Here is a 27,541-nt window from a genome sequence, read left to right as displayed (position 1 = left end):
TTAGAAGGTTGCAATCTACAAATACTTTATTGGCAAAAGGAGTAAGTGCAGCATGAGAGAGAGGCTCTTCCTTCCCAAGGGGCAGGCCAACACGAAACAAGTGGACCCAGGGTCGCAAGCAGGCTGGAATCAGACAAAAGTGATCCGCGTCCGGGAAGCATTGACCTGCCAGACATTGAGCTCCTCATACTCATCCAGAGCTGCCTGGAACTGAGCAGGCGTGAAGCCACGAGATATGCAGCGCTGCTCTGCCTCAGAGAACCGGACACTTCGGCCCCCTGAGACTAGTTCACGGACAGTGGCAAATATCACATCTGCTGGTCTCTGAGTCCTGAAGGAAATGAGTGGGTGTGTAAGGTCAGGATGCAAACAGGAATGCCCGACATCAACAGAGAACAATGGTGGTCAGTGTCAGAATGAGGCCAACCTCAGACATGTGGACATAGAAGCCACAAAGTGATTTGCTCAAGAAAGCCAAGGTGACTCAACTTTGTCCTTCACTAAACCACTCACCTAGCTGTCTGCCCCTTGTCGCCTAGAAGTGAGTCCTTTGACATCTCCATTAACCTGATGGCTTCATTCACATCTTCCTTTTCCACCACGTCCACCATTCGCAGACGTGCCTAAGGGGAAGGTAGGGGAGAGATGGGAACAGGAGGAGGGCAATGGAACAAGGTCAGGGAACACCCTTGTTCTGGCTGGGCAGCCCATGGGTCACCTACTCACAAAACAGGAGTGGAGCCCCTCCCTTCCCCCCAGCATCCGCAGTGTTGGGCCGGCACTGTCAGACCGAGACAAGTGCAATGCCCAGGGCAGCGTCCAGCAATTGCCCAAGTCTCCGCCTCTCAACACTGGCCAGTCCCGGAGTTCAGCTGTCCTATGAGGGAGACCAGACACTTTTGAACTCCACTGGGCTCCCCACCATGACAGATGGAGCTTGGGGAGCTCAGCCAAGAAGACAACTGGCAGAGAGAACGTGTCCCGGGGGCTCGGGAAGTGCTAGCTCAGCAGTAGGTCGGGTAATCACACTACCTGCACGAACAGCACTTTGGAGCCCCCAGGACTGAGGTCCAAGACGGGAGGACAGAAAGGAAAGTTTGCAGCACAGGATCTAGGACACGGGGAGTGAAACGGACCCCAACCACCCCCTCAGTGGGGGTTAAGAAGTGGGGAAAAGGCCTTTCCCTCTGCAGATGCTGTGCGTGCCCTGCTGGAGCAGCAAGTACCCACAGTGCGGTAGCACGGAGAGGACCACTATCTGCACTGTCAGCACTTTAGCCCCGGCAGGGCTGGAGCAGGAGGGAGGCAGCGATGAGAGCATGGTAAGGAATGGCCCTTTTAAGGGTCAAAACAGATGGCCCTCCAGCAGTTTGGGCACTTACCAGAGCAGTGGAAAGGCGCAGGATTGCCAGCAGCGTCCGAGCAGAAGTATAGGTGGCATCCTTACTAGCCCAAGCCTCGCGCCTCATCTCCACGTATGCTGCCGTGATGTAGTCAGCCAGAGACTCTGGCACCGTGGGCTGTTTCTCTCGGCACATGGCTATGTAACGCCTGTGGGAGAAGGTTTGTGGGGAAGCAGAAGAGGGAGATGGGGAAGGGAGTGAATACGAACCCATTTTTTTTTTCTGCACCAGGGACCCCCATTTAACGAAGTCCCCTCCAGGAATTTTAAGTAGAAAAAACAAATTAGTGGATGATTATTTGCTTAGCTACCATTGATGGATTTATCCAAATCTACAGCCCCCGCCCGCCGCCTGTATTCTCCAAATTATTTCCATTTTTTCCCCTTGGAAAATGGCCTTTGTAATAGTAAGACAAATCCATCTGTCATTAAGAGATGATCCACTCCCCTCCACTGAGTGCATGACATGGCAAAACAGATATAGCTTGGGATGAGACTCCAGTCTAAACATGAGTCTATATTTCATATACAACTAATACACATAACTTAAATGTAAATTTATGAAAAATAGTTTTAAGGGCTAGGCACAGTGGCTCACGCCTGTTATCCCAGCACTTTGGGAGGCTGAGGTGGGCAGATCACAAGGTCAGAAGATCAAGATCATCCTGGCCAACATGGTGAAACCCTGTCGCTACTAAAATGCAAAAAACTAGCTGTGCGTGGTGGCAGGCATCTGTAGTCCCAGCTACTCAAGAGACTGAGGCAGGGGGAATCACTTGAACCTCAGGAGGCAGAGGTTGCAGTGAGCCAAGACCACACCACTGCACTCCAGCCTGGCGGCAGAGCAACTCTGTTTCAAAAATTTAAAAAATTTGTGTGCAGGGAATCAAGTTTCCTTTCACGTAAGTGTGGAATTTCCACTTAAGTTATTCTCATTTGACAAGGTTCCAAGGGGACCCTGACTATTCTCAGGCTCTGGACATGTCAGAAGCAGAAGTGGTGGTGTGAAAAACACCCTAAAACTAAACCCTTTTCAGGAGGCTCGTGTGGCCCATGCTGACAATGTGTGCCCATCTGCACCCAGCTCTCCTACCTCATGAGCTTCATGTCCAGAGGTTCAAACTGGGAGGGGGGCTGCCGGCTGTGCTGGTGCACGTAGGTGATGTGCTGGGCCAACCTGGATAGAGGGGAGGCGAGGAGGAACACCCTTTACAGGGCTACATACCCATGTCCTCTTAGATATCCCTCCCTTGGCTCCACCCATCTCATGGTATAGCAGGAACAAGCTTTCCTGGGAAATCCTCATCAGCATTTCAGCCCCAACCCACCATTTCCCTGAGAACCTTGGACCAGCCCCGGATGTAGAGGGGAGGCTCTGGGATTTCCAGGAGCTGGGTATTTATTTTCTGATTCACCACCTGCCACAGAGCATTACAGGGGACCTCTCTTTGGGTGTTGAGCTTCATTCACCGTAGGTCATTGTCACGGTCAGGCCGGTCCTGAATTAGCCAGAGGAGGTCAAACCGGGAAAGCAGTGCAGCAGGCAGCTGTATGTTCTGCTCCAGGCTGCGGCGAGGGTTGTAGCGCCCGTAGGCAGGGTTGGCAGCAGCCAGGATAGAACAGCGGGCATTGAGTGTGGTGAGGATGCCAGCCTTGGCGATAGAAATGGTCTGCTGCTCCATGACCTCGTGGATGGCTGTGCGGTCGGCCTCAGCCATCTTGTCAAACTCATCAATGCAGCACACACCCTGGTCAGCCAGCACCAGGGCCCCACCCTCTAAAGTCAGTTCTCCACTCACGGAGTCTCTCAGCACAGCTGCTGTAAGCCCCACTCCCGAGGAGCCCCGGCCTGTTGTGTACTGGCCTGGAAGAGAAAAAATAAGGAGCCATGTTAAGAAATAGAAAAGAACGAGAAAGAAAGCAAGCAAAGGACAAGAAACAAGCCAGAGGGGAGGCTGAGCTGGGATTGTTCCACCCGCCCCAGGCCTTCCCCGGGATGCCCAAGGTTCTGTGGGGGCACTGGCAACCTCCCCCCGCTTCCCCTGCCACCAGTTCTCTCCAGAGCACAATTGTGGCTAAAACCCTGGCTCCTGGGCTCAAGCCATCCTCAGGCCTCAGTCTCCCAAGTAGTTGAGACTATAGGCACTGATTACCACACCCAACTGATTTCTAAAACTTTCTAGTAGAGGCCAGGCGTGGTGGCTCATGAGGTCAAGAGTTCAAGACCAGCCTGGCCAACGCAGGGAAACCCATCTCTACTAAAAATACAAAAATCAGCTGGGTGCAGTAGCAAGAGCACTCCTGGCCCCAAATGATTCTCCTGCCTCAGCCTCAGAGAACTGAGATTACAGGTGTAAGCCACTGTGCACCCCCACTTTTTAAATAAACACTGTCACTATGTTCACCTCTCTCAAAGTCCAACTACTTACTGCGGGGGGCCAGGCGATCGATGTATGACAGGAGCTGAGACTTGGCCACACCAGGATCCCCCATCAGACAGATGTTGATGTTGCCTGGAGGAAGGCAGGCAGCACCGGAATGACTCTTCTCCCAGTGCAAGTTGGCCAACAGCAGAGCAATTTTGAGTTCTGCCTCCACCCCACACCTAGAATTACTTCTAAGCCCTCCCTGTGTCCGTGAAGCGAAGATGCCCACTTTTATACTGGGACTTATGGGGACATTTGTCATCTTTTTTCCTCCCAAATGACTTCATCTACCCTGAGCCTTTCCCTTTTTTCTTCTTACCCCTGATTTTCATGCCCCGAGGAGACTGGTCCACACCCCCCACTAGCAGGAGCAGCAGTGCCTTCTGCACATCACCTGCAATCTGCCTCAGCTCTTCCCTGCTGAGCTCTCCAGCCCCAGACTCATCGTCCTCACTCTTGTTCATCTTCACAATCCGATGGGCTTCCAGGTAGGTTTCTGAGAGTAAACCCTTAGGCGAGAAAATGTCAGGATACTGACGCAATCCTTAGAACTTACCCATCACCAGATTCCCTAACAATTTATTGATAAAGCACCGTGTTGTGTTTTGCTGCTCATTTTTCTCTGCGCAGGTACAGTGGGTGAGGGGAAACTGAACGATCTGTTCCTCACATCAAACTCCCTTCCTTACCTGTACCACCTGTCGGAACCCAGTGCGCAGGACGGGCAGGAAGATACCAGTGACACTGACATGGTCTCCAGGCTGGGCGATCCTTGTGTTCTCTCCTTCTACCAGCACCGTGATACTACGAGGGATATTTCCCACGGGTACTTGGTCACTCTAGGAGAGGGAAGGGCACATAAGGCCAGAAGAAATGGACAAGGACCCAACCTTCCCTCCCTAGGCATCCCACGCCAAGACTCCCACCCTGCCCAGCCACAGATAAGCCCACAGAATGGAAGCCGAGACTGCCTTTCCCCTTCCCAAGGCTCTCAAGAAATTCCAGTTCCACCTCACTCCTGCACTTCCCTCTTTTGTTCTTCTTTCTTCCTGCCACTCCACCAGTGACTACAGGATTCAAGTGGACTTCTGATCCACCTGCCCAGGGCCACGTACCCCAAACTCACATGTTCTTGCATCTTCATCTCCTGGAATTTGATGAATTTGGAGCCCCGTGTCTGCAGATACAGCCGCCCTCCTGAGCGGTTGGTTTGGCACTCCTGGCTTGGACACATGATCAGAGGCATGAAAGTGGGAGACTGAATCTAGGATTGAGAACAGAAACACCAAAGGAAGTCAGCAAAGGAAGTCAGAAGAAAAAGAGTCCCATCTCGTTGGTCTCTTGAATCACATTTTCTCTTCCCGGCAGACATCTTTGAATCCAGAACCCTTTGAGCTTATTCTGGGTCAACAGCAGACACCCAGAAAATAGGTAGAAAGACCACCACATACGCAAGAAAAAGGAAAGGTGAACACACAGGTAGCTTTTACAACCAGAAAAAACGATAGGCATCATAGATCATATCAATTTCTTCAAAATGACTAAACATGAAGTGCTTTCCTGCTCCTTGATCCACACGTACCGGCTGGTAGGTCTCTGCCCCGCACTGGTCACAAGTGTAAGTGGCCACCACCATCTTGGGTTTGACTTCAGAGACACGAATGACGATTCCACGCACAGTCACCAATTTCCCCACGGAGTCAGCCCGCACATCCCGGATCACACGAGGCTTGTTGCTGCTTGGGCCTTGAAAATACAGCTCACTAAGAGGAGAAAACAGTCACAAACAAGATTCTGGAGAACCAATCCCTACATCCTTCCTAACAGAGACCACTCACAATCTGCGCATGAGTTCAGCGGGATACTGGTTCTGGGGGCTTCGGGCCGTCACAGGGTCCCGAGTCCGCTGCTCCATCATAAGCCGATGCTCAATATAAACATCCAAGACATCTTTATTTACCACCTAAAGAAGAAGAACAGAAAAAATGAGCAACAAGATGGGGAAAGGAAAGCACAGACAATGCCAGGCAGAAGTGCCCCTGCTTTCTGCCTGGCTCAGAAAACATCAGTATTTGAGCAACTTCTTAACAGAAGCTGAAATGCCTTGCCCTGCATTGTTCTCCAGTCACTCACCTCCCTCTCCTTGTACTGAGGCAGCAGCTCTTGTACCGCATCAGCAAAGAGCTTTGCGTAGCGCCTGGCATTCTCACAAATTGAGTCCACCAACTCAGGGTCATCCTCAGCTACATCATCCAGGTCCACATACAGAGCCACCTGTTCCCTATGAGCCAGCCGAACCTCAGGTGGGGAAGAGACAGCAACACCTCAGAGCCACGTTCACTTGTTCACCAGTGTTCACGCATGAAGATGCTTCACTGAGAGCTCAGCACGGGCTCTGGGCATCCACAGGGGAGAACACAGCACCTCAGAGAGTGATACGTCTCAGCCCCCAAACTCTCTAATTATTATGAATATACTATAGCATCACATTCACTTACCAGATATCAAATGCCCTGCTAAACATGTCAGAAGAACGTCCTTGATGAAACAAGCCGCTTCTTAGGACTTCTTAAGCACCCCACTCCTCACTCCCTTTACCCAATCTTAGACTTACCAATTGGTTCCCATACTTGAACTGCTTCTTCCCAAGTTCATCATCCTGGTAGAACTCTTGTAAGAACTTCTTAACCTTTTCTGTAAGGTAAAATGTAAAATCATAAGACACGAGCTTTAAATTACTGCCCATCCCTCTGATAGAAATCTAAGACACCTATTTTCACTTAAAACACGACCTATAAACTAGTTAACGATATGAACATTTAAATAAACCTACCGAATTCTCCCCAAAGTGGGCATAACTTTTTTTCACAAGTTTCTTTTTAATCAGCGAAGAATAAAGAGGCTGTGGCTGTTCACAGGGCGATCCAACACCTTCTTCCCCAGGGAATTCCGGTCCCTACTTTAGTTTAACTAAAACCCTAGCGCCCTTCCTCACTGGCGCCCCACACTCCGATCTCAAGGTTGTCAGCTTTCCTTCCATCCCTATGATCCCCCACTTTCTTTGAGTCTCCTGAGCCCCTTATCTCGCCAGGACCTCCGCCACTAGGCTGGTCGCGCACCCCACCCCCGCTCCCGCCAGCGCTTCCGCTCTTAGTAAACAAAGAAGCACATGGGCCCTGATTCCAACCGCCTCACAGCCCGGGATTCCTCCGCCCAGGGCGGGAGCCCGTCCAGCCATTGGACAACACGCCCGGGGCCGCCGCGATCCCAGCCCACTGCCGCCTTTCCCCGGCACGAGAGAAGCTCCCGGTTCCCAGGCGCGCCCCCTTCCCCGGGCCGCAGCTCTCTCCGAGGCCGCCGCGCGGAAGGACACTGTTTACACGACACTCCCTCCATCCGCCTGGCGCCACTTCCGCCCAGCTCCACTTCCGCTCGGAGGGCAGCCTCAAACGGCCAATCCCGGCGCGCAGCGGCCCCGACCTGCCCGCCCCCAGGGCCTTCGCGCGCCTAGGGAGGACGCGGGAACCGGGGAATGCCCAAAAGCGCTGAGGGAAGCAGGCCCAGATCCCCAGAGTCCTTAGGGTCCCCCGAGGTCTTGGGCGCGATCCTCCTCTATGCAGCACCCCCCAGACAGGTTAGCGCCCCCCCAAGCCCCCAACTCCACGACCCTAACACCTTTACTACGTGGGATTACCAGCTTTTCTTCAACATGGATGCCATCTGCGCCCCTCCCAGGCCTCGTGGGCCTCAGTCGGGCCACCGCCCGACCCTGACTCTAGCCTCGTGCGCCCCAGAACTCGCTGATCCCTGCTCCACAAGACCCCAGCTCACACCAACAGGTGTTCCCCGGGAGGCTCCCCAGGCAGGACGCCCTCGCAGGCTCGTAGACCAGTACCTTTCTCGAGCACGTAGTCCTTCAGTGCCATCGCTGCCGAGGCCCGTACAGCAGTGCTTGGCGGACTCAGAAGTCTGGGTCCCGGGGAAGCTGAGAACGTCCGCGCGGTGGACTGTGGCCGACCAACCGAAATTGGCGCGAAACGTCCCCCCCACGTGATCGGCGCCACTGCCTGCCGGCCAATCGCACAGACCGGCCCTCTCCCCGCCTCCAGCTAGGCTCAAGCCAATCACCAGGCGGGTCTGGAATGAGTGACGGGGAGGCGGTGTGGGCGTCGGGAGGGAATCGATGGGCTCTGCTGGGCGGGCGCCGGGTTTCCCGCGGTCCGAGCTGGCGTGGGCGGAGGAGAATCGCTCTTAAAGGGCCAGCGCACGCGTGTTCTTTTGTTCCGGGGCCTCAGGGCGGGGCAGGCCCGACTTTCGCCGTCTTCTCGTTTACTCTCCAGAACGGCCATGATTTCCCAGTTCTTCATTCTGTCCTCCAAGGGGGACCCGCTCATCTACAAAGACTGTATCCTAGACCCGCGGGGCTGGGAAGGGGCGGAGGGGCCGGGCGGGAGGGGCTCCCGGGGCCAGCCCGTGTCGCAGGCTTCTTCACTGAGTTCTTCCACCCGCCAGTCCGTGGGGACAGCGGCGGCCGGGATGTGGCCGAGCTCTTCTACCGGAAGCTGACGGGACTGCCAGGAGACGAGTCCCCGGTTGTCATGGTAACCACTGGCGGGAGGCGGGTGGGGAGCGGGGCGCCGGCGGGCCTGGTGGGCGCCGGCTCCCTCCCAGGGCCGATTCCTTGGTAGCTTCCACTTGGGGTGGGATGCATTCTTCCAAATAAAACCAACAAGAGGCCTGGCGCGGTGGCTCATGCCTGTAATCCCAGCACTTTGGGAGGCGGAGGCGGGCGGATCACCTGAGGTCAGGAGTTCGAAACCAGCCTGGCCAACATGGTGAAAGCCCCCCCCCCGCCTCTACTAAAAATACAAAAAAAATTAGCCAGGAATGGTGGTGGGCGCCTGTAATCCCAGTTACTAGGGAGGCTGAGCCAGGAGACTCGCTTGAACCTGGGAGGCAGAGGTTGCAGTGAGCCGAGATCGCAACACTGCACTCCAGCTCGGGCAACAGAGGACTACATCGGGCGGGGGTGGGGGGGTGGCACAAAAAAAACTTACAGTCTATCAGGTGCCAGGAACACACCAGACCCAGCTCCTTTTATGATTCCATTTTCAGCAACTAGGGGTAGATACTGTAATTAACCCCGTTTCTACATTGGGAAGCTGGGTTCAGGGACCTGTCATGTATCTCTCAAAGTCACTGCTACTGTGACTAGCAAGAGGCATCGGGATCCGAGCTCAGGTCTCCTGGGTTCTGATCACCCCACCTCCCTTTTCCTAATGCTCTTCTACCTGCCTGTGTCTCAGCATCATGAGGGCCGTCATTTCATTCACATCAGACACAGCGGCCTCTATTTGGTGGTCACAACTTCAGAAAACGTTTCTCCGTTCGGCCTCCTAGAACTGCTCTCCAGGTGAGGAGGGCTGAGCTGGCCACCTGGTAGCTAGCGGGGGTCTAAGAGGAGGAGGAAATGCATACTCCCAAGTGTCTCTTCAGGTTGGCCACCCTTCTGGGCGATTACTGTGGCTCTCTGGGTGAGGGGACCATCTCCCGCAACGTGGCTCTGGTCTACGAACTCCTGGATGAAGTGCTGGTGAGAATCAATGATCCCCTTCTGTGTCCCCCCACCAATTCCCCTGGAGATACTTCTGTTCTTCTACTGCCTGATGCTGTGGTTGGGAGGCCAAGTCTACTCCTTTTTTTTTTTATCTTTTAGAGATAGGGTCTTGTTCTGTCACCCAGGCTAGAGTGCAGTGGTGCAATCATAGCTCACTGTAGCCTGGAACTCCTGGGCTCAAGTAATCCTCCTGCCTCAGCCTCCCTTGTGCCCACCTAATTGTTTATTTTTTATGGAGACAGGAGTCTCGCTCTGTCACCCAGGCTGGAGTGCAGTGGCTGGATCTCCGGTCACCACAACCTCTGCCTCTCGAGTTCAAGTGATTTTTCTGCCTTAGCCTCCTGAGTAGCTGGGACTACAGGCACATGCCACCTGCCTGGCTAATTTTTTGTATTTTTAGTATAAATGGGGTTTCACTATGTTGGTCAGGCTGGTCTGGAACTCCTGACCTCGTGATCCGCCTGCCTTGGCCTCACAAAGTGCTGGGATTACAGGGGTGAGCCACTGCACCCAGCCCCCACTCCGCCTTTTTTACCCCTTCCCCCCACTGGCTTATCAGACTGTCCTTCCTTTACCGCTAGGATTATGGCTATGTACAGACCACATCTACGGAGATGCTGAGGAATTTCATCCAGACGGAAGCTGTGGTCAGCAAGCCCTTCAGCCTCTTTGATCTCAGCAGCGTTGGCTTGGTCAGTAGAGAGAAAGAGGAGGGTGAGGAAGGAGAAGGGGTATTGGCTGGGGTTGTCAGACCTGAGGATTGATTATTTTGGATACTTTACAGTTTGGGGCTGAGACACAACAGAGCAAAGTGGCCCCCAGCAGTGCAGCCAGCCGCCCCGTTCTGTCCAGTCGCTCTGACCAGGTGAGGGAGGGATCCATGGGGTCTGACCTTGTGGTTTTGCTCTGGGACCCCGGAGTCCAAGATCTTAGGCTGGGCGCAGTGGCTCATGCCTGTAATCCCAGCATTTGGGGAGGCTGAGGCGGGCAGATCACCTGACATCAGGAGTTTGAGAGCACCCTGGTCAACATGGTGAAACCCCATCTCTATTAAAAATGCAAAAAGAAAAAAAAAAGATCTTGGTACGTCTTCTACCTCCCCTAGTTGTGGGTATCCCTTCTGGCACTTGTGTCCCCACTCCAGAGCTGTAGCTTTGACCATTCTGTCCTTTCTTCTCGTCTGTCCATTTCAGAACATAGACTGTTCTGCTTCTAACCACCCAAATCTTCCCTCTTTCTCAGAGCCAGAAGAATGAAGTTTTTTTGGATGTGGTTGAGAGATTATCTGTACTGATAGCATCTAATGTAAGTTTGAGTTCCCATCCCTGGAGCTGAGGACAAATGAGATTTGGGACATGTGTTGGGGTGGCTAAGACTCCAACAGTGGCCGGGCACGGTGGCTCATGCTTGTAATCCCAGCGCTTTGGGAGGTGGAGGTGGGAGAATTACTTGGGGCCAGGAATTTGAAACTAGCCTGGGCAACATAACCAGACCCTGTCTCTACAAAAAATACAAATAAATTACCCAGGCATGGTAGTGTACACCTGCTCTCCCAGCTACTTGGGAGGCTGAGGCAGGATGATCACTTGAGCCCAGGAGATTGAGGCCTCAGTGAGTCAAGATGGCACTAATGCATTCTAGCCTGGGTGAGAGAGCAAGACGCTGTCTCTTTCAAGAAAGAAGTCAGCATGGTGGCTCATGCCTGTAATCCCAGTACTTTGGGAGGCCGAGGTTGTGGATCACTTGAGGTCAGGAGTTTGAGACCAGCCTGGCCAACATGGTGAAACTCCATCTCTACTGAAAATACAAAAATTAGCCAAGCGTGGTTGCAGGCACCTGTAATCCCAGCTAGTTGGGAGGCTGCAAGGAGAATCACTTGAACCTGGTAGGCAGAGGTTGCAGTGAGCTAAGATTGTGCCATTGCACTCCAGCCTGGGTGACAGACCAAGAATCTGTCTCAAAAAAAGAAAGAAAAACTCCAGCCTTGATCTCTCTGCCTCTAAGGGCTCCCTACTGAAGGTGGACGTGCAGGGAGAGATTCGGCTCAAGAGCTTCCTTCCCAGTGGCTCTGGTGAGGCATCTGCAGGCGGGACCCGGGTTGGGGTTGGGGCAGGTTTCTTGGTGTCTTACACCGTGGAGTTTGCGAGCTCTTCTAATGTTCTTTCCTCTGCTAGAGATGCGCATTGGCTTGACGGAAGAGTTTTGTGTGGGGAAGTCAGAGCTGAGAGGTGAGAAAGGGTCTCTGTCTCCCTGGGGTAGGTCATTGCCACAGAGTTCATGGAAAGAAGTCAGAGACGGATCTTCCCCCTCCTTTCTCCTCTCTCAAAACATGAGTCAGGAGAGAAGTCTCTCTTTTTCCAGGTTATGGGCCAGGAATTCGGGTCGATGAAGTCTCATTTCACAGCTTCGTTAATCTGGACGAGTTTGAGTCTCATCGAATCCTTCGCTTGCAGCCACCTCAGGGCGAGGTCAGGATTGGGGTGGCCTTGTAAATTCCGTCCTCCATGGGGAAGAGGTCAGTGTGGGGTTGAGGAGATGAAACTGACCCTGTTGCTCCCTGGTTTCTCAGCTGACTGTGATGCGGTATCAGCTCTCCGACGACCTCCCCTCACCACTCCCCTTCCGGCTCTTCCCCTCTGTGCAGTGGGACCGAGGCTCAGGCCGGTGAGACCATTTCCTGGGTTCCAGAAGTACCTTGGAGCCCAAGCCAAGATGTGTATGTTCCCAAAACTCACTGCAGAATGGGAGTGGTGGGAGAGGTGATGAAGTGCAGATTGGAAAAAGGCTTGGGCTGGGCATGGTGGCTCATGTCTATAATCCCAGCACTTTGGGAGGCTGAGGCGGGAGGATCAGTTGAGCTCAGGAGTTCCAGACCAGCCTGGGCAACATAGTGAGACCCAGTCTCTCTGGAAAAAAAAAAGAAAAAGAAAAAGCTTTGGCTAATGGAGTTGGGCTAGGCTTCAGCTCTTTCCCCTCATTGGGGTACAGCCCACACAGCCCTGCACAGAGGCCCCCAGTGGGGAATGGTGAGATGCCAGTAAGAGATGGCCCGAGTCATGGTGTTTTATTTCTCTCATCCAGGCTCCAGGTTTACCTGAAGTTACGATGTGACCTGCCCTTGAAGAGGTAAGAATGGAGGCTGGTGAGGCTGAGTTCAGCTCTGTGGGATAAGAGACAGGGCCAGGACACCTGCTGCTTCTCTCTTCAGATGCACCTGCCAGCCTCAGAATCCGTTTAGGTAGAGGCTGTAGCATTTGGGAAGGGGATGGCACCTGTGCTGAAATCCCATTGTGACATTGAAGGGGAACAGGACAAGGGACCATGCTTTCCTGGGGCTGACTTTGTTCCCATCTCCTCTGTAGCCAAGCTCTCAATGTCAGGCTGCACCTCCCCCTGCCTCGAGGGGTGATCAGGTAAGCGGGTGCACCCTGGGAGATAGGGAGGTAGCAAGGCGCAGGGGAGGAGTGAGCTCAGCACAATGGGCCTGCCCAGAGAAGGTGTCAAGCTCAGCACCTTCCCTCTCCAAACTCCAGCCTCTCTCAGGAGCTGAGCAGCCCAGAGCAGAAGGCCGAGCTGGCAGAGGGAGCCCTTCGCTGGGACCTGCCTCGGGTGCAAGGAGGCTCTCAACTCTCAGGCCTTTTCCAGGTATTTGCTGTTGACCCTCCAGCCCCTCTCCTCCCACCTTCACTTGCAGGCCCTACCCTACCCTCCCGAAGCAGTTGCTGCCTGATCCCCCTAGCTTGGTCAGCTTCCTGCCCTCCTTCCTCTCCCTGCCTCTGCCCCTCACAGATGGACGTCCCAAGGCCCCCAGGACCTCCCAGCCATGGGCTCTCCACCTCAGCCCCTCCTCTAGGGCTGGGCCCTGCCAGCCTCTCCTTCGAGCTTCCCCGGCACACGTGCTCCGGCCTCCAGGTCCGCTTCCTCAGGCTGGCCTTCAGGCCCTGCGGCAATGCCAACCCCCACAAGTGGGTGCGACACCTAAGCCACAGCGACGCCTATGTCATTCGGATCTGAGGATCCCCTAATGAGGATACAGTGGCCAAGGCAGCGGTTTGTCCCATGGGAGGAGGACAGTCTTGTCTTTTCCAGCTTCCTAGCCTGTAGACTCTGGGCAGGAAGAGTCCTGAGTCCTGAGAGACCAGGAGGGTACAATGGGAGCAGCCTTTCCATGGTATATGACGCAGGAAGGACTGCAGTGGATCAGAACTTAGAAACCAAACTTTTATTCTGAGGAACTGGCTGTACAATATCTAAAAAGAAAGTGACATGAAGGAAGCAATCTACAACTTCCTTCCGCCTAGTGTGCATGCATGTGTGTACATGTCTGCATGTGTGGGAATCCAGGGGCCAGCAGGTGAAACATCATGGCGCAGGCTGAGGGGAGCTGGAGCTAGGGGGCTGGGAGCCATTCGCTTTTGGAGTCCCTGGAGCTGGAGGGGGACTGTCCCCAGCTTCCTGCTTACCCCCGCAGAGGGCACTGCTGCTGAGTGGAGAGGGGGATGATGCCGGGGGAGGAACTGGAGAAGGGTGGGAGGCAGGGCCTCCTTTGCCCTCCCCTGTCGGGGGAAGTGAAACCACAATGTACTTCTGGACGCTCCCAGGACCAGAGGGAGCGGTGCTAGCGGGTGCGGTGGTGGCGGTGGAAACCAGCTTGACGATGGGCTGCACACTGGGGACGGTGGTGGTGACAGGCGAGGTGGTGGTGCAACCTGAGCCAGGGGCTGAGGTGCTGAGAGACAAGACCTGGGCAGAAAGGAAAGGCAGGGCCACTTGCCCTGTGTCCTCCCGGCCCCCCAGAGGCCTGGCAGGGACACTTCACTTGCTCCCTGTCTGAACGAGTTGTTCCTGTAGTTGACCCTGTAGACACTGGCAGGAGGCCTTGCTCATGCAGGGCAGCTACGGCCCTGCAGGACCCTGATGGGTGCCTCTTCCAGCTCCTGACTTTGCGCCCGGAGGGGACTATGCTCTACTCCGGGGCCTCCCCAGGGTGCTCTGAGTTGACCCAGGCTCTCCAGATGCTCCCCCGATCCCTGTCCCACACATCTCTGCATACCTGCTGGGTGGATGGGGCACTGGAGGACGATGACATTACAATAAACTTGGTTGGAGGAGGGGAAGGCTGTGGTGGTGCAGCCGCTCGTGCAGACACCAGTGTCTGGACAGGAAGTGCGATGGAGCCAGGAACCTTCAGCAAGCCAGGGGTGCGAGGACCAGGCTGCGGGGCCTGCGAGAGTGTCAGCGTGGGCCGGGGCTGCAGGGAGAAGAAGAAAGGGGGAAATGGGAGTATCTCCTAAGGAAAGTCTGAAAAGAAACACCTGGGCTCCCCTTCCTCTTCCTCAGTGGCTCTCACTGGGGCTGGGGCATCTTCACTTGGGCCTGGTCACCCCGAGACTGCTGACTCAGGGCCTACATGGCCGTGTGTGAGTGCCTGTCCCACACCGGAGTCCTCTGCTTCCTCCTATCCCTCCTCCCCAACTGGCCACGGACCTGTGTGATGGTCAGAGTGGTCCTGTTGACCTGCTGAGCCTGCAGAGCAGCCTGGGCCCGAGCCTTGACCACGTGGGAGCAGAGGAGGGGCCCAAGGGACCCAAATTCTGCCCGATAGGCGTCCTGATTGTCAGGCGGTGGGCGCAGCTTTGCCAGAACAGGGGCACAGTGTTTCTGCAGACAGAAGAAAAGCCATGTAGACGGAGGGCTGGTGGCACTGAAAAGAGCCTTGGGGATGGGGCAAAAAGGGACATTGCTTATAAACTCAGTGCCCTGCTGGAAGCCACACTATGATGAGCTATTAGTGTGTGTATGGAACACTGGGCATTCTCATAAGAAAACAGTGGCACAGGGCCAAGTGCAATGTCTGATGCCTGTATCCCAGCACATTGGGAGGCCTAGGCAGGCAATCACTTGAGGTCAGGAGTTTGAGACCAGCCTGGCCAACATGGAGAAACTGTCTCTAGTAAAAATACAAAAATTAGCGAGGCATGGTTGTACACACCTGTAGTCCCAACTACAGGGGAGGCTGAGGTACTAGAACACTTGAACCCAGGAGGTAGAGGTTGCAGTGAGCAGAGATTGCATCTCTGTATCTCTGCATTCCAGCCTGGATGACAGTGAGACTCGGGGGGAAAAAAAATGACTGGGCATGGTGGCTTACGCCTGTAATCCCAGCACTTTGGGGGACTGAGGCAAATGGATCACCTGAGGTCAGGAGTTTGAGACCAGCCTAGCCAACATGGTGAAACCCCGTCTCTACTGAAAATACAAAAAATTAGCCAGGTGTGGTGGAGTGTGCCTACAGTCCCTGCTACTCAGGAGGCTGAGGCATGAGAATCGCTTGAACCTGGGAGGCGGAGGTTTCAGTGAGCCTGAGACTGTGCCACTGCACTCCAGCCTGGGTGACAGAGTGAGACTACATCTCAAGAAAGAGCAAAAAAATGAAAACATAGGCACTAATGTGTGAATGAACTTGCTGAATACCTGGGCGATCTCTACAAGATAGTTAATTGAGAGAGCATTTGCCTTATACAGAGACCACACAGCGATGCAGAAGCATTGGGGGCAGTACAGTCTAAATGTCACAGGCCGAGAGTGAAAAACCTTTCTTTTTTGGGGGGTGGCGGTCTCCCTTTGTAACCCAGGCTGGAGTAGAGTGGCACAATCATAGCTCACTGCCACCTTGAATTCCTGAGGTTGAGCGATCCTCCAACCTTGGCCTCCCAAGTAGCTGGGACCGCAGGCACATGTCACCACTTCCGGCTAACTTTTTGGCTTTTGTATGCAGGGTCTCACTGTGTTGCCCTGGCTGGCCTCATACTGCTCAGCTCCCAGAGTGCTGGGATTACAGGCAGGAGCCATCACGCCCAGCCCCCTCATTTCTTACTCAGCCTGAGCCTCAGTCTTTCCATCTGTAAAATAGTATCAGACTCCAGTGTGCTCTAAAAACATGAGGCAAAGACTGGAGTAGGTGAATAAAATATGCCATATGGTTGCTGAACACCGCCTGTGTCTCGGGGACAGGGGCTTTGGTCACCAGTAGGAGACTCTGCACATGGTCAGCTCCAATCCGGTCGATGTTGCTCAGCACAGGGCCATCCAGGACGCTGCGAATCCGCTCCCCTTCCTGTTGCAGCCGGGGCAGAATCAGAGTCTTGATGACCTGTTGGAAGGGAAGGGGAAAAGCCAACACCAGGGGGTCACCAGGGGTCTCTCAGGTGGGGACATGGTTTCCTCCCCCATTTCTTCCTCCCAGAGGCCTAACATCGTGTCCCAGCTCGGCCAGGCCTGCGATGGAGCCATAACGAGTTGTCCAGGGCGTCTTCTCATCCACCCAGCTCTGTAAGGGGAAGGAAATAAACTCACATGAAGGGGCCTGAAAGGCTGATTGTTAGAGACCCCAGTCTTTCATAGACACTTTCCTTGTAAATCATTAGACATTACAATGAGGCCGGGCGAGGCAGCTCACGCCTGTAATCCCAAGACTCTGGGAGGCCGAGGCAGGCAATTACTAGAGGTCAGGAGTTTGAGACCAGCCTGGCCATCACGGTGAAACCCCATCTTTACTAAAAATACAAAAATTAGCCAGTTGTGGTGGGAGCCTATAATCTCAAGTACTAGGGAGGCTGAAGCAGGAGAACTGTTTGAACCCCAGTGGAAAGGTAAAGTGAGTAGAGATCACACCATTGCACTCCAGCCTGGGCAACAGAGAGAGACTCTGTCTCAAAAACAAAGGCATTACAAGTCCCTTGGACCCCCCCCCCCAAGTTCCAAGTTCCAGTCCCCCTTTCCTCTGCCTCTTGTTTCCAGTGCCACTGTCCCCAGCCAGAAGTGGCCAGTGATGAAACAAATGATACTCAAGTTATCCTGGCTCACCTTGGTGAAGGTTTTGGTGATCCGGGACTGGATGTTGTTAGTGGTTGTACTAAAATGCTTGCAGATCTGGGCCACCAGGCGGGCAGCAAAGTCTCGGAGTGCCCAGTGATTGTCCACATCTGGTCGCAGGCATAGTTGTCTGCTCACGATGCAGGTCATCACAGCTGGAATCAGCTCATGGACCTAAGGGAGAAGGGGGGGGCAGCTGATTCTGGTTTTCTTGTGTGTGTTTGAGACAAGGTCTCGCTCTGTCACTGACTGGAGTGAAGGGGCACAATCACTGCTCACTGCAGCTTCAACCTCCTGGGCTCAAACAATCCTCCCATCTCAGCCTCCCAGGTAGCTGAGACCAGAGGTGTGCACCACCATGCCTGGTTAATTTTGTTTTTATTTTTAAGATGGAGTTTTACTTTTGTTGCCCAGGCTGGAGTGCAGTGGCACCATCTTGGCTCACCACAACCTCCACCTCCTGGATTCAACTGATTCAGCTTGAGCCTCCCAGGTAGCTGTGATTATAGGCATGCACCACCATGCCCGGCTAATTTCGTGGTTAGGCTGGTCTCCAACTCCCGACCTCAGGTGATCCACCTGCCCCAGCCTCCCAAAGTGCTGGGATTACAGGCGTGAGCCACTGTGCCTGGCTGTTTATTTTTTTGTAAAGACAGTAGTCTCACTACATTGCCCAAGCTGTCCTCAAACTCCTGATTTCAAGTGATCCTCCCACCTCGGCCTCCCAAAGTTGCTGGGATTCCAGGCCTGAGCCACCACTGACCACTGGCTTCTTGTTGTGGCAGCAGGATCCCTGGTCCCTGGAAGGGAGGGTGGGCAGGACCACTCACATATTTTTCTAGATACAGCGTGGGGTTGTCCATCAGCGCCTTCACCATACGCATCAGGTAGATGAGCAGGGCCAGGTTGTTCTGAACCACATTCACACGGACCTGTGGGAGGGAGGAGTGCTGGGCATGGGGCAGGGAGACCCTCACAAGGGCTTCCGCTGCTATCCCTTCACCACGGAACCTCGTGCTCTCACCCCCTCCGAGATGAAAGTACTAAACCGTGGCAGCATCTGATAGAGCCCGGGGTCCGTGGCAATGCTCTGCAGGGCTTCCTGTGGGAGAAGGGAAACCAGTGAGGTGAAGGTGGCTTGCAGTTCATAGGACCCCCGGAAGAAGTCTTGGGGCCAGGGCAGGCTGGTGGGGCCCTTACCGCCCTCTTGGCCTCACAGGAGCCCACGCAGGCCTCAGTTATCTCCTTGTAGTACAGCTGCTGCTCCACAGACAGCTCGTGGATGCTCCGGGGCTTCAGTCGCAAGGGGCCCCCCTCCAGCAAGGGCGGTGCCTTCTTCTCTTTCCCTGTGTGATTGGAGAGGTAAGTCTGACAAAGAAAGCTCCAGAAACCTCAGTAACAGATGAACCTTAACCCTCCTCCTCCCCTGAGACCCAGGAGATGCAGCTTCCTCTCAGGCTTCCTGATCCTTTCTGGGGCTCTCTGGCCCTGACCTCAGCCACTTCACCAATGGCCACATGGAGGCCGGGCGTGGTGGCTCACATCTGTAATCCCAGTGCTTTGGGAGGCCAAGGCAGGGGGATCACAAGAGGCTGAGTTTGAGACCAGCCTGGTCAACATAGCAAAACCCTGTCTCTACTAAAAAAAAAAAAAAAAATTACAAAAATTAGCAGGGCATGGTGGCGGGCACCTGTAATCCCAGCTATTTAGGAGGCTGAGGCAGGAGAATTGCTTGAACCCAGGGGGTGGAGGTTGCAGTGAGCTGAGATTGTGTCACTGTACTCTAGCCTGGGTGACCGAGTAAGACGCTATCTCAAAAACAAAAACAAAAAAGAAAATAAAACAAACGGCTATGTGGCTTTGGGCAAGAGTCCAGAGAGGCCTGACCTAGGAGGACTGACCTTTGCTGTCGGCTGCAGCGGCCCCTTGACCTTTGCCTTTCAGGGGTCCATCTTCCTCTTGGCCTGGCTTGGCTGACTTTAAGGGTTCTGTGGCTTCAGCCTTCTGTTGCTCTTTGGGAGCTGGTGGGAAAGCAGGCACAGTGGGAGGGGTGATGAGAGTGGCAGGAAAACTAAAAGGTGGGAGAAGGCTGGGTACAGTGGCTCACACCTATAATCCCAGCACTTTGGGAGGCCGAGGCAGGCAGATCACCTTAGCTCAGGAGTTCAAGACCAGCCTGGTCAACATGGTGAAATCCCATCTCTACTAAAATTACAAAAAACTAGCCAGGTGTGCTGGTGTGTGACCATAGTCCCAGCTACTTGGGAGGCTGAGACACAACAATCACTTGAACCCGGGAGGCAGAGGTTGCAGTGAGCGGAGACTGTTGCACCATTGCACTCCAGCACTCCAACATTGGCGACAGAGTGAAACCCCATCACACACACACACACAAAGGTGGGAGGAAGGGGAAAGAGACCAGATACCCACAGGGTGGGGCATGAAGAGGGTTACCTGGGGGTGGGTTCTCAGGGATAGCTGGCTGGCAGCCCTCGATGCTAAGCCAATGAGCTGTAAGGAAGGCAGGTGTCAAGGTGAATTGCCACACATGGACCCTGGGGAGTTGCTCCATGCTATGGAAGGTGTGTTTCCACTCCTGCTCCCCTTGCAGCTCACCCAGGATCTCACACTGAGGTTTTTTTCTATTGTGAGACTCCTCACACCCACACACATCTGTCCGCCTTTCCCTCCTCCCTGCCACCCTCCTCTCCCCTCCTTCAACCTTTGAGGCAGACGTCCAGGGGCACCCGGGGCAGAGGGGTATTGATGATGTCGCTCAGATCAACCTCCTTCTCCTCATAGAAGTAAAGCTCCCGGCCCCCACCAGAGGCGAAGCGGAAAGGAATGAACTCCTGGGCATGGAAGCCATAGAGTGGCTGTGGCAGGAAAGAGGGGCATGCATGAGAAGGGAGCTGGAGGAGACCTGGCTGAAGGATGGCGTCTCACCCTGGTCTCCACTGCCCCTTCCCCATCACTCGCCCCCTGCCTGTCTCCCCCAGTCACCTCAACATTCTTTAGCTTCAAGGCATAGTCAATGTCACTGGTGGTGAGCTTCTGCCGCTTCCCCATGTGCATGAACTTCAAGGCATCCTGGGATGGGTGAGAGAACAGATGTCAGCCCAAGACCCTAAAGAAGGAAGGGGCCCCGGGCGACATCCTGGACCCGATGTGGAGCTAGAGAGAAGGGCCAGGTCACCTGTGCAATCTCTTTGATGCGGTAGCTGACCTCATCCGTCAGCAGCTGACAGGTCTCCTCCTGAATCTGGGCGATGCCCATGGATTCAGCCACCACCTTCATGGACTCTGAGGGCAGCACAGTGTTGCTAAGCTTCAGCTTCTTCTCCTCAGCCATTCTGGAGCCTTTTCCTCCCCAGCAGGATGAAGTCCCTGGTGGAGAGAGGGAGACCCTGGCAGAGGGATGGGGCAGGCAGAAGAAAAAGAAATGTGAAGCATGAGAAGAGGACCAAAAAAGGGAAGACAGTGGAGACAGGAAGGAACTCAGGATGTCTTCCATCCATCCCCACATGAGTCAGCCCTGAGGTGTAACAGAGAAGGAAATCTGGGCTAGGGCCAGATGTGGTGGCTCATGTCTGTAATCCCACCAGCACTTTGGGAGGCCAGATCACTTGAGGTCAGAAATTCAAGACCAGCCTGGTCAACATGGTGAAACCCCATCTCTACTAAAACTACAAAAATTAGCCAGGCATGGTAGTGCACACCTGTAATCCCAGCTACTAGGGAGGCTGAGGCAGGAGAATCACTTGAACCCAGAGGGCAGAGGTTGCAGTGAGCCGAGATTGCATGACTGCACTCCAGCCAGGGTGACAGAGAGAAACTCCATCTCAAAAAAAAAAAAAAAAAAAAAAAAAAAAGTCTGGGCTGGCCTATTGGCTCATGCCTGCAATTCTAACACTTTGGGAGCCTAAGGTAGGAGGATCGATTGAGCCCAGCAGACCTCATCTCTACAAAAAGTACAAAAATTAGCTGGGCATGCAGGCATAAAGCTATAGTTCTAGTTACTCAGGAGGCAGACGTTGGAGGACTGATTGAACCCAGAAGTTCCCAGGATCAAGCAATGCTCACACTTCAGCTTCCCAAGTAGCTAGGACTATAGATGTGTACGAACAGCACAGCTAATTTTTTTTGGTGGGGGGTGCAGAGGCAGTCTCACTATGTTGCCCAGGCTGGTCTTGAACTGCTGGCTTCATGCAATCCTCCTGCTTTGGCCTCCCAAAGTGCTGGGATTACAGGCCTGCGTCGCCAGGCCCAGCCCAGATTTCTATCTTTTTCTGTTACACCTCAAGGCTTCAATCTCAGCACTTTGAAGTCTTGGGCTCAAGGGATCTTCCAGCTTTGGCTTCTCAAAGTGTTGGAATTAGAGGCATGAGCTGAAGTGCCTGGCTCAGCCTTGGCTTTCCTTATCTGCACAGCAATGCCATCCATCCAGGCACTCGTTCTTTAAGCCTTCACATCAGATCCACCAGGTGGTGGCTCAGGCCTGTAATGCCAGAACTTTGGGAGGCTGAGGTGGGCAGATCACTTGAGGTCAGGAGTTCAAGACCAGCCTGGCCAACATGGAGAACCCCTGTCTCTACTAAAAATAGAAAACTTAGCCAGGTATGGTGGTGCGTGCCTGTAATCCCAGCTACTCAGGAGGCTGAGGCAGGAGAATCACTTGACCTTGGGGGATGGAGGCTGTGGTGAGTTGAGATTGTGCCATTGTGTTACAGCCTCGGCGACAGAGACACTTCATCTCCAAAAATATATAAGATAAAAAAATAAATCCACCCAGTAGTCCAACCTGACTGTGCTGCTCTCACTGCTTGGCCCAGGTCACCATCATCTATCCCCTGGTAACTCTAATCCCCTGGTAACATCCAGACAAGGTCCACTGATGTCTACCCTTGCCTCTCTCTACATCTGTTCCTAACTTTGCAGCCAAAATGCTAATGTCAAACTGTAAAGCAGATTGTCATTTCTTTGCTCAAACCCTTATAATGGCTTTCCACTTGCCACAGAGTAAAACCTGAAATCTTTATAATGGCCAGGCGTGGTGGCTCAGCTCATGCCTGTAATCTCTGCATTTTGGGAGGCTGGGCTGGTAAGACTGCTTGGGCTTAGGAATTCCTTACCAGCGTCGTCAACATAATAAACCCCGTCTGAGGCTGGGCACAGTGGCTCACGCCTGTAATCCTAGCACTTTGGGAGGCCAGGAGTTCAGGACCAGCCTGGCCAACATGGTAAAACCTATCTCTACTAAAAATACAAAAATTAGACGGGTATGGTGGTGGGCGCCTGTTATTGCAGCTACTCGGGAGGCTGAGGCAGGAGAATCACTTGAACCCGAGAGGCAGAGGTTGCAGTGAGCAAAGATCGTGTCACTGTACTCCAGCCTGGATGACAGAGCAAGACTCCTTCTCAAAAAAAAAAAAAAAAAGACAAAAGACAAAATCCTTTTAATGTCCTACAAAGCCCTTCAAAATTTGCCTTCTCCCCATTACATCTCTGACTGCCTTTCCTTCTTTCTTCCACTTTGATCCAGACACATATTCCTTCAGGCTGCTCCTTAAACTTGCCAGGCATGCTCTTGTCAATAGCCTTTACTCCATTCCCTCTGCCTGGAATGTTCTTCCAGAATGCCTGATTGCCTGCCTACCCTGACCACCCTATTTAACTCTGTACTCTGCCCTCAGAGTGGGGGCAGCCCACTTTTTCTTTTCTTTTCGTTTTTTTAATGAATGCCACTTTTTCTTTTCTATAGCATTTAACATCTGGGTCGGGTGCAGTGGCTCACGCCTGTAATCCCAACACTTTGAAAGGCCGAGGCGGGCAGATCACAAGGTTGAGAGATTGACACCATCCTGGCCAACATGGTGAAACCCTGTCTCTACTAAAAATACAAAAATTAGCTGGGCATGGTGGCATGCGCCTATAGTCCCAGATACTTGGGAGGCTGAGACAGGAGAATATCTTGAACCCAGGAGGCAGAGGTTGCAGTGAGCCAAGAACACGTCACTGTACTCCAGCCTGGCGACAGAGTGAGACTCAGTCTCAAAAAAACAAAAAAAACCTTCTAATTAATTGTATCATTTCTTATTGTTTATTACCCCCACCACATACCATACAGACAGGGCTCTTTATTTGCTTTTTATTTTTTTTGAGATGGAATTCACTCTTGTTGCCCAGGCTGGAGTGCAATGGCATGATCTTGGCTCACTGCAACCTCTGCCTTCCGGGTTCAAGCAATTCTCCTGCCTCAGCCTCCCAAGTAGCTGGTATTACAGGCATGCGCCAGCACAGCAGGCTAATTTTCGTTTTTTTGTTTTTTTTTTTCGAGACAGAGTCTTTTTTTTTTTTTTTTTTTTTGAGACGGAGTTTCTCTCTTGTTGCCCAGGCTGGAGTGCAATGGCGCGATCTCGGCTCACCGCAACCTCCGCCTCCTGGGTTCAGGCAATTCTCCTGCCTCAGCCTTCTGAGTAGCTGGGATTACAGGCATGCGCCACCATGCCCAGCTGATTTTTTTGTATTTTTAGTAGAGATGGGGTTTCACCATGTTAACCAGGATGGTCTCGATCTCTTGACCTCGTGATCCACCCACCTCGGCCTCCCAAAGTGCTGGGATTATAGGCGTGAGCCACCGCGCCCGGCGACAGAGTCTTGCTCTGTCGCCAGGCGCCGAGTTGGAGTGCAGTGGCACAATCTCGGCTCACTGCAACCTCCCCATCCTGGGTTCAAGCAATTCTCCTGCCTCAGCCTCCCGAGTAGCTGGGACTACAGGCACGTGCCACCATGCCCAGCTAATTTTTGTATTTTCTTTAGTATAGACGGGGTTTCACCATGTTGGCCAGGATGGTCTTCATCTCTGGACCTTGTGATCTGCCCACCTCGGCCTCCCAAAGTGCTGGGATTACAGGCGTGAGCCACCGCGCTCGGCCTAATTTTCGTATTTTTAGTATAGATGGGGTTTCGCCATGTTCCTCAGGCTGGTCTCAAACTCCTGACCTCAGATGATCCTCCTGCCTCTGCCTCCCAAAGTGCTGGGATTACAGGCATGAGCCACCATGCCCAGCTGACAGGGCTCTTTATTATGTTCACTAATGTATTCCAGGAGCCCAGCCTGGGACATCATAAATATTTGTTCAGTAGATGAATTAGTTGTTAGGTTTAGAGATGTTGGTACTCGGTAACTACTAGTTATCACTGTTATTAAGATAATAGGTCACAGGCCCAAACTTTAAGCCTACACTGTAGTTAAAAGCAAAGTAGACCAGATGCAGTGGCTCACGCCTCTAAATTTGGGAGGCCGAGGTGGGAAGATCACCAGAAGTCAGGAGTCGGAGACCACCCGGGTCAACGTGGCAAAACCTGTTTTTTGTAAAAACACAAAAATTAGCAGAACACGGGGGTGGCCACCTGTAGTCCCAGCTACTTGGGAGGCTGAGGTGGGAGAACTGCTTGAACCCAGGAGACGGAGGTTGCAGTGAGCCGAGATCATGTCACTGCACTCCAGCCTGGGCGACTGAGGGAGACTCCGTCTTAAAAAAAAACAAAAAACAAAAAAAAAACAAAGTGGAGCCAAGCGAGGTAGCTCACTCCAATAATCCCAGCACTTTGGGAGACAGAGGTAGGTGGATCACTTGAGGCTAGGGGTTTGAGACAGCTTGCTCAACATAGTGAGACTCCCATCTCTGCACAAAAATTAAAAAATTAGCCTGGCGTGGTGGACCTGTCATCCCAGCTACTTAGGATGCTGAGGTGGGAGGATCAATTGAGCCCAGGAGTTCCAGGCTGCAGTGAGCCAAGATGGTGCCACAGCACAGCAGCGTGGGCAACAGACAGAAACCCTGTCTCAAAAAAAAAAAAAAAAGGTAAAGTGGCACACTGGAGCTGGACATTAGGAAGATTAACATCAATACTGTTCAGGAATAGTACAGGTGGTAGGGTGGGGCTGTGCTGGAAGGATGGGAAGAGGGAGGCCAAAGAAGAAATTGGTTCTTTTCAAACCATCCCTCGTCTCCTCCCCAACTTTTTAAAGTCTTATCTATAGGGAACACAATTATTCGAGACATACTCTGTGCCTGGTGCCGCGTTTACAAGAGGCGGTCGTGTCCCACTTCCCTGGCGAACTCTTACGAATCCTTCAATACCCGGCGGTACCCTCTGTCAGTAAAGGCTCATAAAACACGCTACAGTCACAGGATCTCCTTAGATCAGTGGAGGCGGCAGGAAGGCGTCCCAGGGGAGGATTAACTTGAGCGGGATCCCAGCAGAGAAGCAGGTCGAAAATCCCTGGGGAGCACGAAAGGAGGCTCAGAGAGCCCACCTCGTCTCCTGCAACATCTCTCCAATGCAGACACACACACGGGGTCCCCACGAGCACGGACACACAACCAACCGTCTTCTTTCTAGTCCCCACAAGGGACCTTCAAAGGGTCTCCTCCAGTGTACCACTCAGACCCGCCCCCGCCAACCGAACGCGGGGAGCAGGAAAACTCCGGCAGCCGCCGAGACGCCGCTCACCCGGCGCTCGGCGCCATCTTGGCCCCGCCCCCTCCTGGGAGCAGGTCCTGGCAGAACGGAAGTGCAAGTCACTACCCCGTCCCCGTGCCAGAATACGTCCTCTGGACTCACGGAATGAAATTATATTTTAAAATTTTGTTTAAAATATCTACATATAGAAGCATTCCCTGTTGGTTGAATTACTGCAAATTATTCCTTCACTACCCGGCTGCCAGGACCTTCAAGAGGCGCCACAAAACTGAGGCGGGGAAACTTAGAGCAATGAGGCCCCGCCCCCCATCGAGCTGATTCTGCTCGTGCGCCGACCTTGCCAGGCTGGATTTAAGGTTTCCGCCAGCCGCCTGGGCATTTAAAGGACCCACTGCCTTCCCGAAGTTTGAAAGCAAGCGATGGTTGTTTGTGGACGGCGCTTTGTCATGGGACCTATGCGGTTGGGAATATTGCTTTTCCTTTTGGCCGTGCACGGGGCTTGGGCTGGGAAGCCGAAGGAGGAGGACGATGACACAGAACGTTTGCCCAGCAAATGCGAAGGTATCTGAAGGGGGTAGCCCCTGTTGGCATCGCCCGGCCACACCTCCTTCTTCTAGGCCTGACCTCCTGGACTGTATTGGGTGGGTCACCTGAACTCCTTGAAAGCTTGAGGGAGGTTCTGGTGGAGCTTGGCTGAATTTGGATGTATGGGGTCAAGGAAGCAAACGCGTAGTGCCACCCCAAAGCTATGGCACTGCACTTCCCAGGAGGTATGCAAAGAGAGCCTGCATTTTTTTGGCTGGCATGGACCACCCCCCGGCCCCCAATGGATTGTGGGAATTGTAGTTCGGGGACCATCGGTCCTGGACTGCCGACTTTAGAGCATCTTCAGTGCGTGATTTCCGTCATCAGACCTTAATCTGCAGAGGCTGCAGGAGCTGTGTGTGAGGCTCAGGCCTTGTGGACATCTGCTGCCCCACCCTAGCATAGACGCTCCCAAATTACAGGCCCCACGCCCCCCTGAGGGGGTTTGAGGGTGAGTAATTCTGCCCTTCAAGCTCAAAAACAACAGGAGGCCACACAACTAGGAGAGGTTCCCCATACGGGTGAGACTTTGCAGACGGTGTGTACTACGTGGATTTTTCAGCAAACAGCACTTTCCGTAGCTGCACTAGTGTGGGGCTCAGTTGAGAAAGGGGGCACTTCAGAGCTGGCCCTGATCCGTAGTTTGCTGCCCTCCTGACTTTACGTTTCTTCCCTGGATTCCTTTTGAGGGAAGAAAGGTAAAGTCATGAAAGGTGGTCATGATACTCTCATGACTTGGTCCTCAACTCTGTTTCTTTTTACCTCCGTGTCCCACTCTTCTCCCCGGACCTGCCAGTCTTTTTAAACACAGACTTAATCACCTAATTGTATCAGTCCTTGCTTTAAAACCTCTGCAGGCCTTTGATCAGAATACAGCCAATGGGGCTGCATACAGTGGCTCACATCTATAATCCCAGCACTTTGGAAGGCCAAGGTGGGAGGAACACTTGCGCCCATGAGTTTAGGACCAGCTTCACCATATCTTATCATCCTAGGTTTTTCTGTCCCAACTACACTGACAGAGACCCGTAGATAGAGATAATAATAGATCTTATTGCTGTCTATATTGTTAGTGTGCATACAGGAGCTCAAAAACTACAGGATAACAGTGAATACTTACACCGTGCTCACTATGTGCCAGCATTT

The 27,541-nt window shown here is 53.3% G+C and overlaps 4 protein-coding genes across 10 annotated transcripts in view; 2 read left to right on the top strand and 2 right to left on the bottom strand.

The window, feature by feature from the left end:
• Nucleotides 1-7,864, bottom strand: MCM7 (minichromosome maintenance complex component 7). Of its 2 annotated transcripts, none has more exons than XM_017533630.2 (14): nt 7,724-7,864; nt 6,443-6,522; nt 5,962-6,126; nt 5,667-5,791; nt 5,411-5,591; nt 4,955-5,092; nt 4,518-4,667; nt 4,148-4,337; nt 3,832-3,915; nt 2,873-3,266; nt 2,496-2,579; nt 1,383-1,551; nt 514-623; nt 1-331 (listed from the first exon to the last, which is right to left on the bottom strand). In XM_017533630.2, exons 1-14 carry the CDS (start codon nt 7,752-7,754, stop codon nt 130-132), a joined length of 2,103 nt encoding a protein of 700 aa, XP_017389119.1. In that variant the 5' UTR covers nt 7,755-7,864; the 3' UTR covers nt 1-129. The 2 variants fall into 2 exon arrangements, with proteins under 2 accessions (XP_017389119.1, XP_017389120.1); XM_017533631.2 differs by lacking the exon at nt 7,724-7,864 and adding an exon at nt 6,662-7,244 and having other exon boundaries at nt 130-331.
• AP4M1 (adaptor related protein complex 4 subunit mu 1) lies at nt 7,744-13,754 on the top strand. Of its 4 annotated transcripts, none has more exons than XM_017533637.2 (15): nt 7,749-8,233; nt 8,341-8,429; nt 9,135-9,241; nt 9,325-9,421; nt 10,027-10,137; nt 10,230-10,310; nt 10,688-10,750; nt 11,450-11,516; nt 11,620-11,673; nt 11,792-11,913; nt 12,015-12,109; nt 12,527-12,571; nt 12,808-12,858; nt 12,979-13,090; nt 13,235-13,752. In XM_017533637.2, the coding sequence occupies exons 1-15, from the start codon at nt 8,176-8,178 to the stop codon at nt 13,457-13,459; spliced, it is 1,377 nt and encodes a 458-aa protein (XP_017389126.1). In that variant the 5' UTR covers nt 7,749-8,175; the 3' UTR covers nt 13,460-13,752. The 4 variants fall into 4 exon arrangements, with proteins under 4 accessions (XP_037596251.1, XP_017389126.1, XP_037596249.1 ...); XM_037740321.1 differs by having other exon boundaries at nt 11,777-11,913; XM_017533639.2 differs by having other exon boundaries at nt 7,752-8,233; nt 11,807-11,913; nt 13,235-13,754.
• Nucleotides 13,646-26,088, bottom strand: TAF6 (TATA-box binding protein associated factor 6). Its single transcript, XM_017533632.2, has 15 exons — nt 25,392-26,088; nt 20,517-20,727; nt 20,324-20,410; nt 20,043-20,196; nt 19,775-19,831; nt 19,222-19,341; nt 18,521-18,666; nt 18,345-18,422; nt 18,151-18,252; nt 17,312-17,494; nt 16,701-16,775; nt 16,473-16,598; nt 14,933-15,106; nt 14,499-14,696; nt 13,646-14,188 (listed from the first exon to the last, which is right to left on the bottom strand). Exons 2-15 carry the CDS (start codon nt 20,670-20,672, stop codon nt 13,808-13,810), a joined length of 2,037 nt encoding a protein of 678 aa, XP_017389121.1. The 5' UTR covers nt 20,673-20,727; nt 25,392-26,088; the 3' UTR covers nt 13,646-13,807.
• Nucleotides 26,089-26,123: 35 nt separating this feature from the next.
• CNPY4 (canopy FGF signaling regulator 4) overlaps nt 26,124-27,541 on the top strand; it is a 7,249-nt gene continuing 5,831 nt past the window's right edge. For 2 of the 3 annotated variants that reach the window (XR_005201110.1, XR_001826757.2), the window contains exon 1: nt 26,154-26,371. Coding sequence is in view for 1 of the 3 variants with exons in the window: in XM_017533642.2 (XP_017389131.1) it covers nt 26,230-26,371 (142 nt within the window). In the remaining 2 variants the exon portion in view is untranslated. Of the gene's footprint in view, nt 26,372-27,541 lie in introns of all 3 variants that reach the window. The other variant, XM_017533642.2, reaches the window with a different exon arrangement.

Source organism: Cebus imitator, unplaced genomic scaffold, assembly GCF_001604975.1.
Source record: "Cebus imitator isolate Cc_AM_T3 unplaced genomic scaffold, Cebus_imitator-1.0 Scaffold82, whole genome shotgun sequence".
Taxonomy (NCBI): Eukaryota; Metazoa; Chordata; class Mammalia; order Primates; family Cebidae; genus Cebus; species Cebus imitator.
Note: the sequence above shows the minus strand (reverse complement) of the source record. Positions and strands in the feature narration are given on the sequence as shown.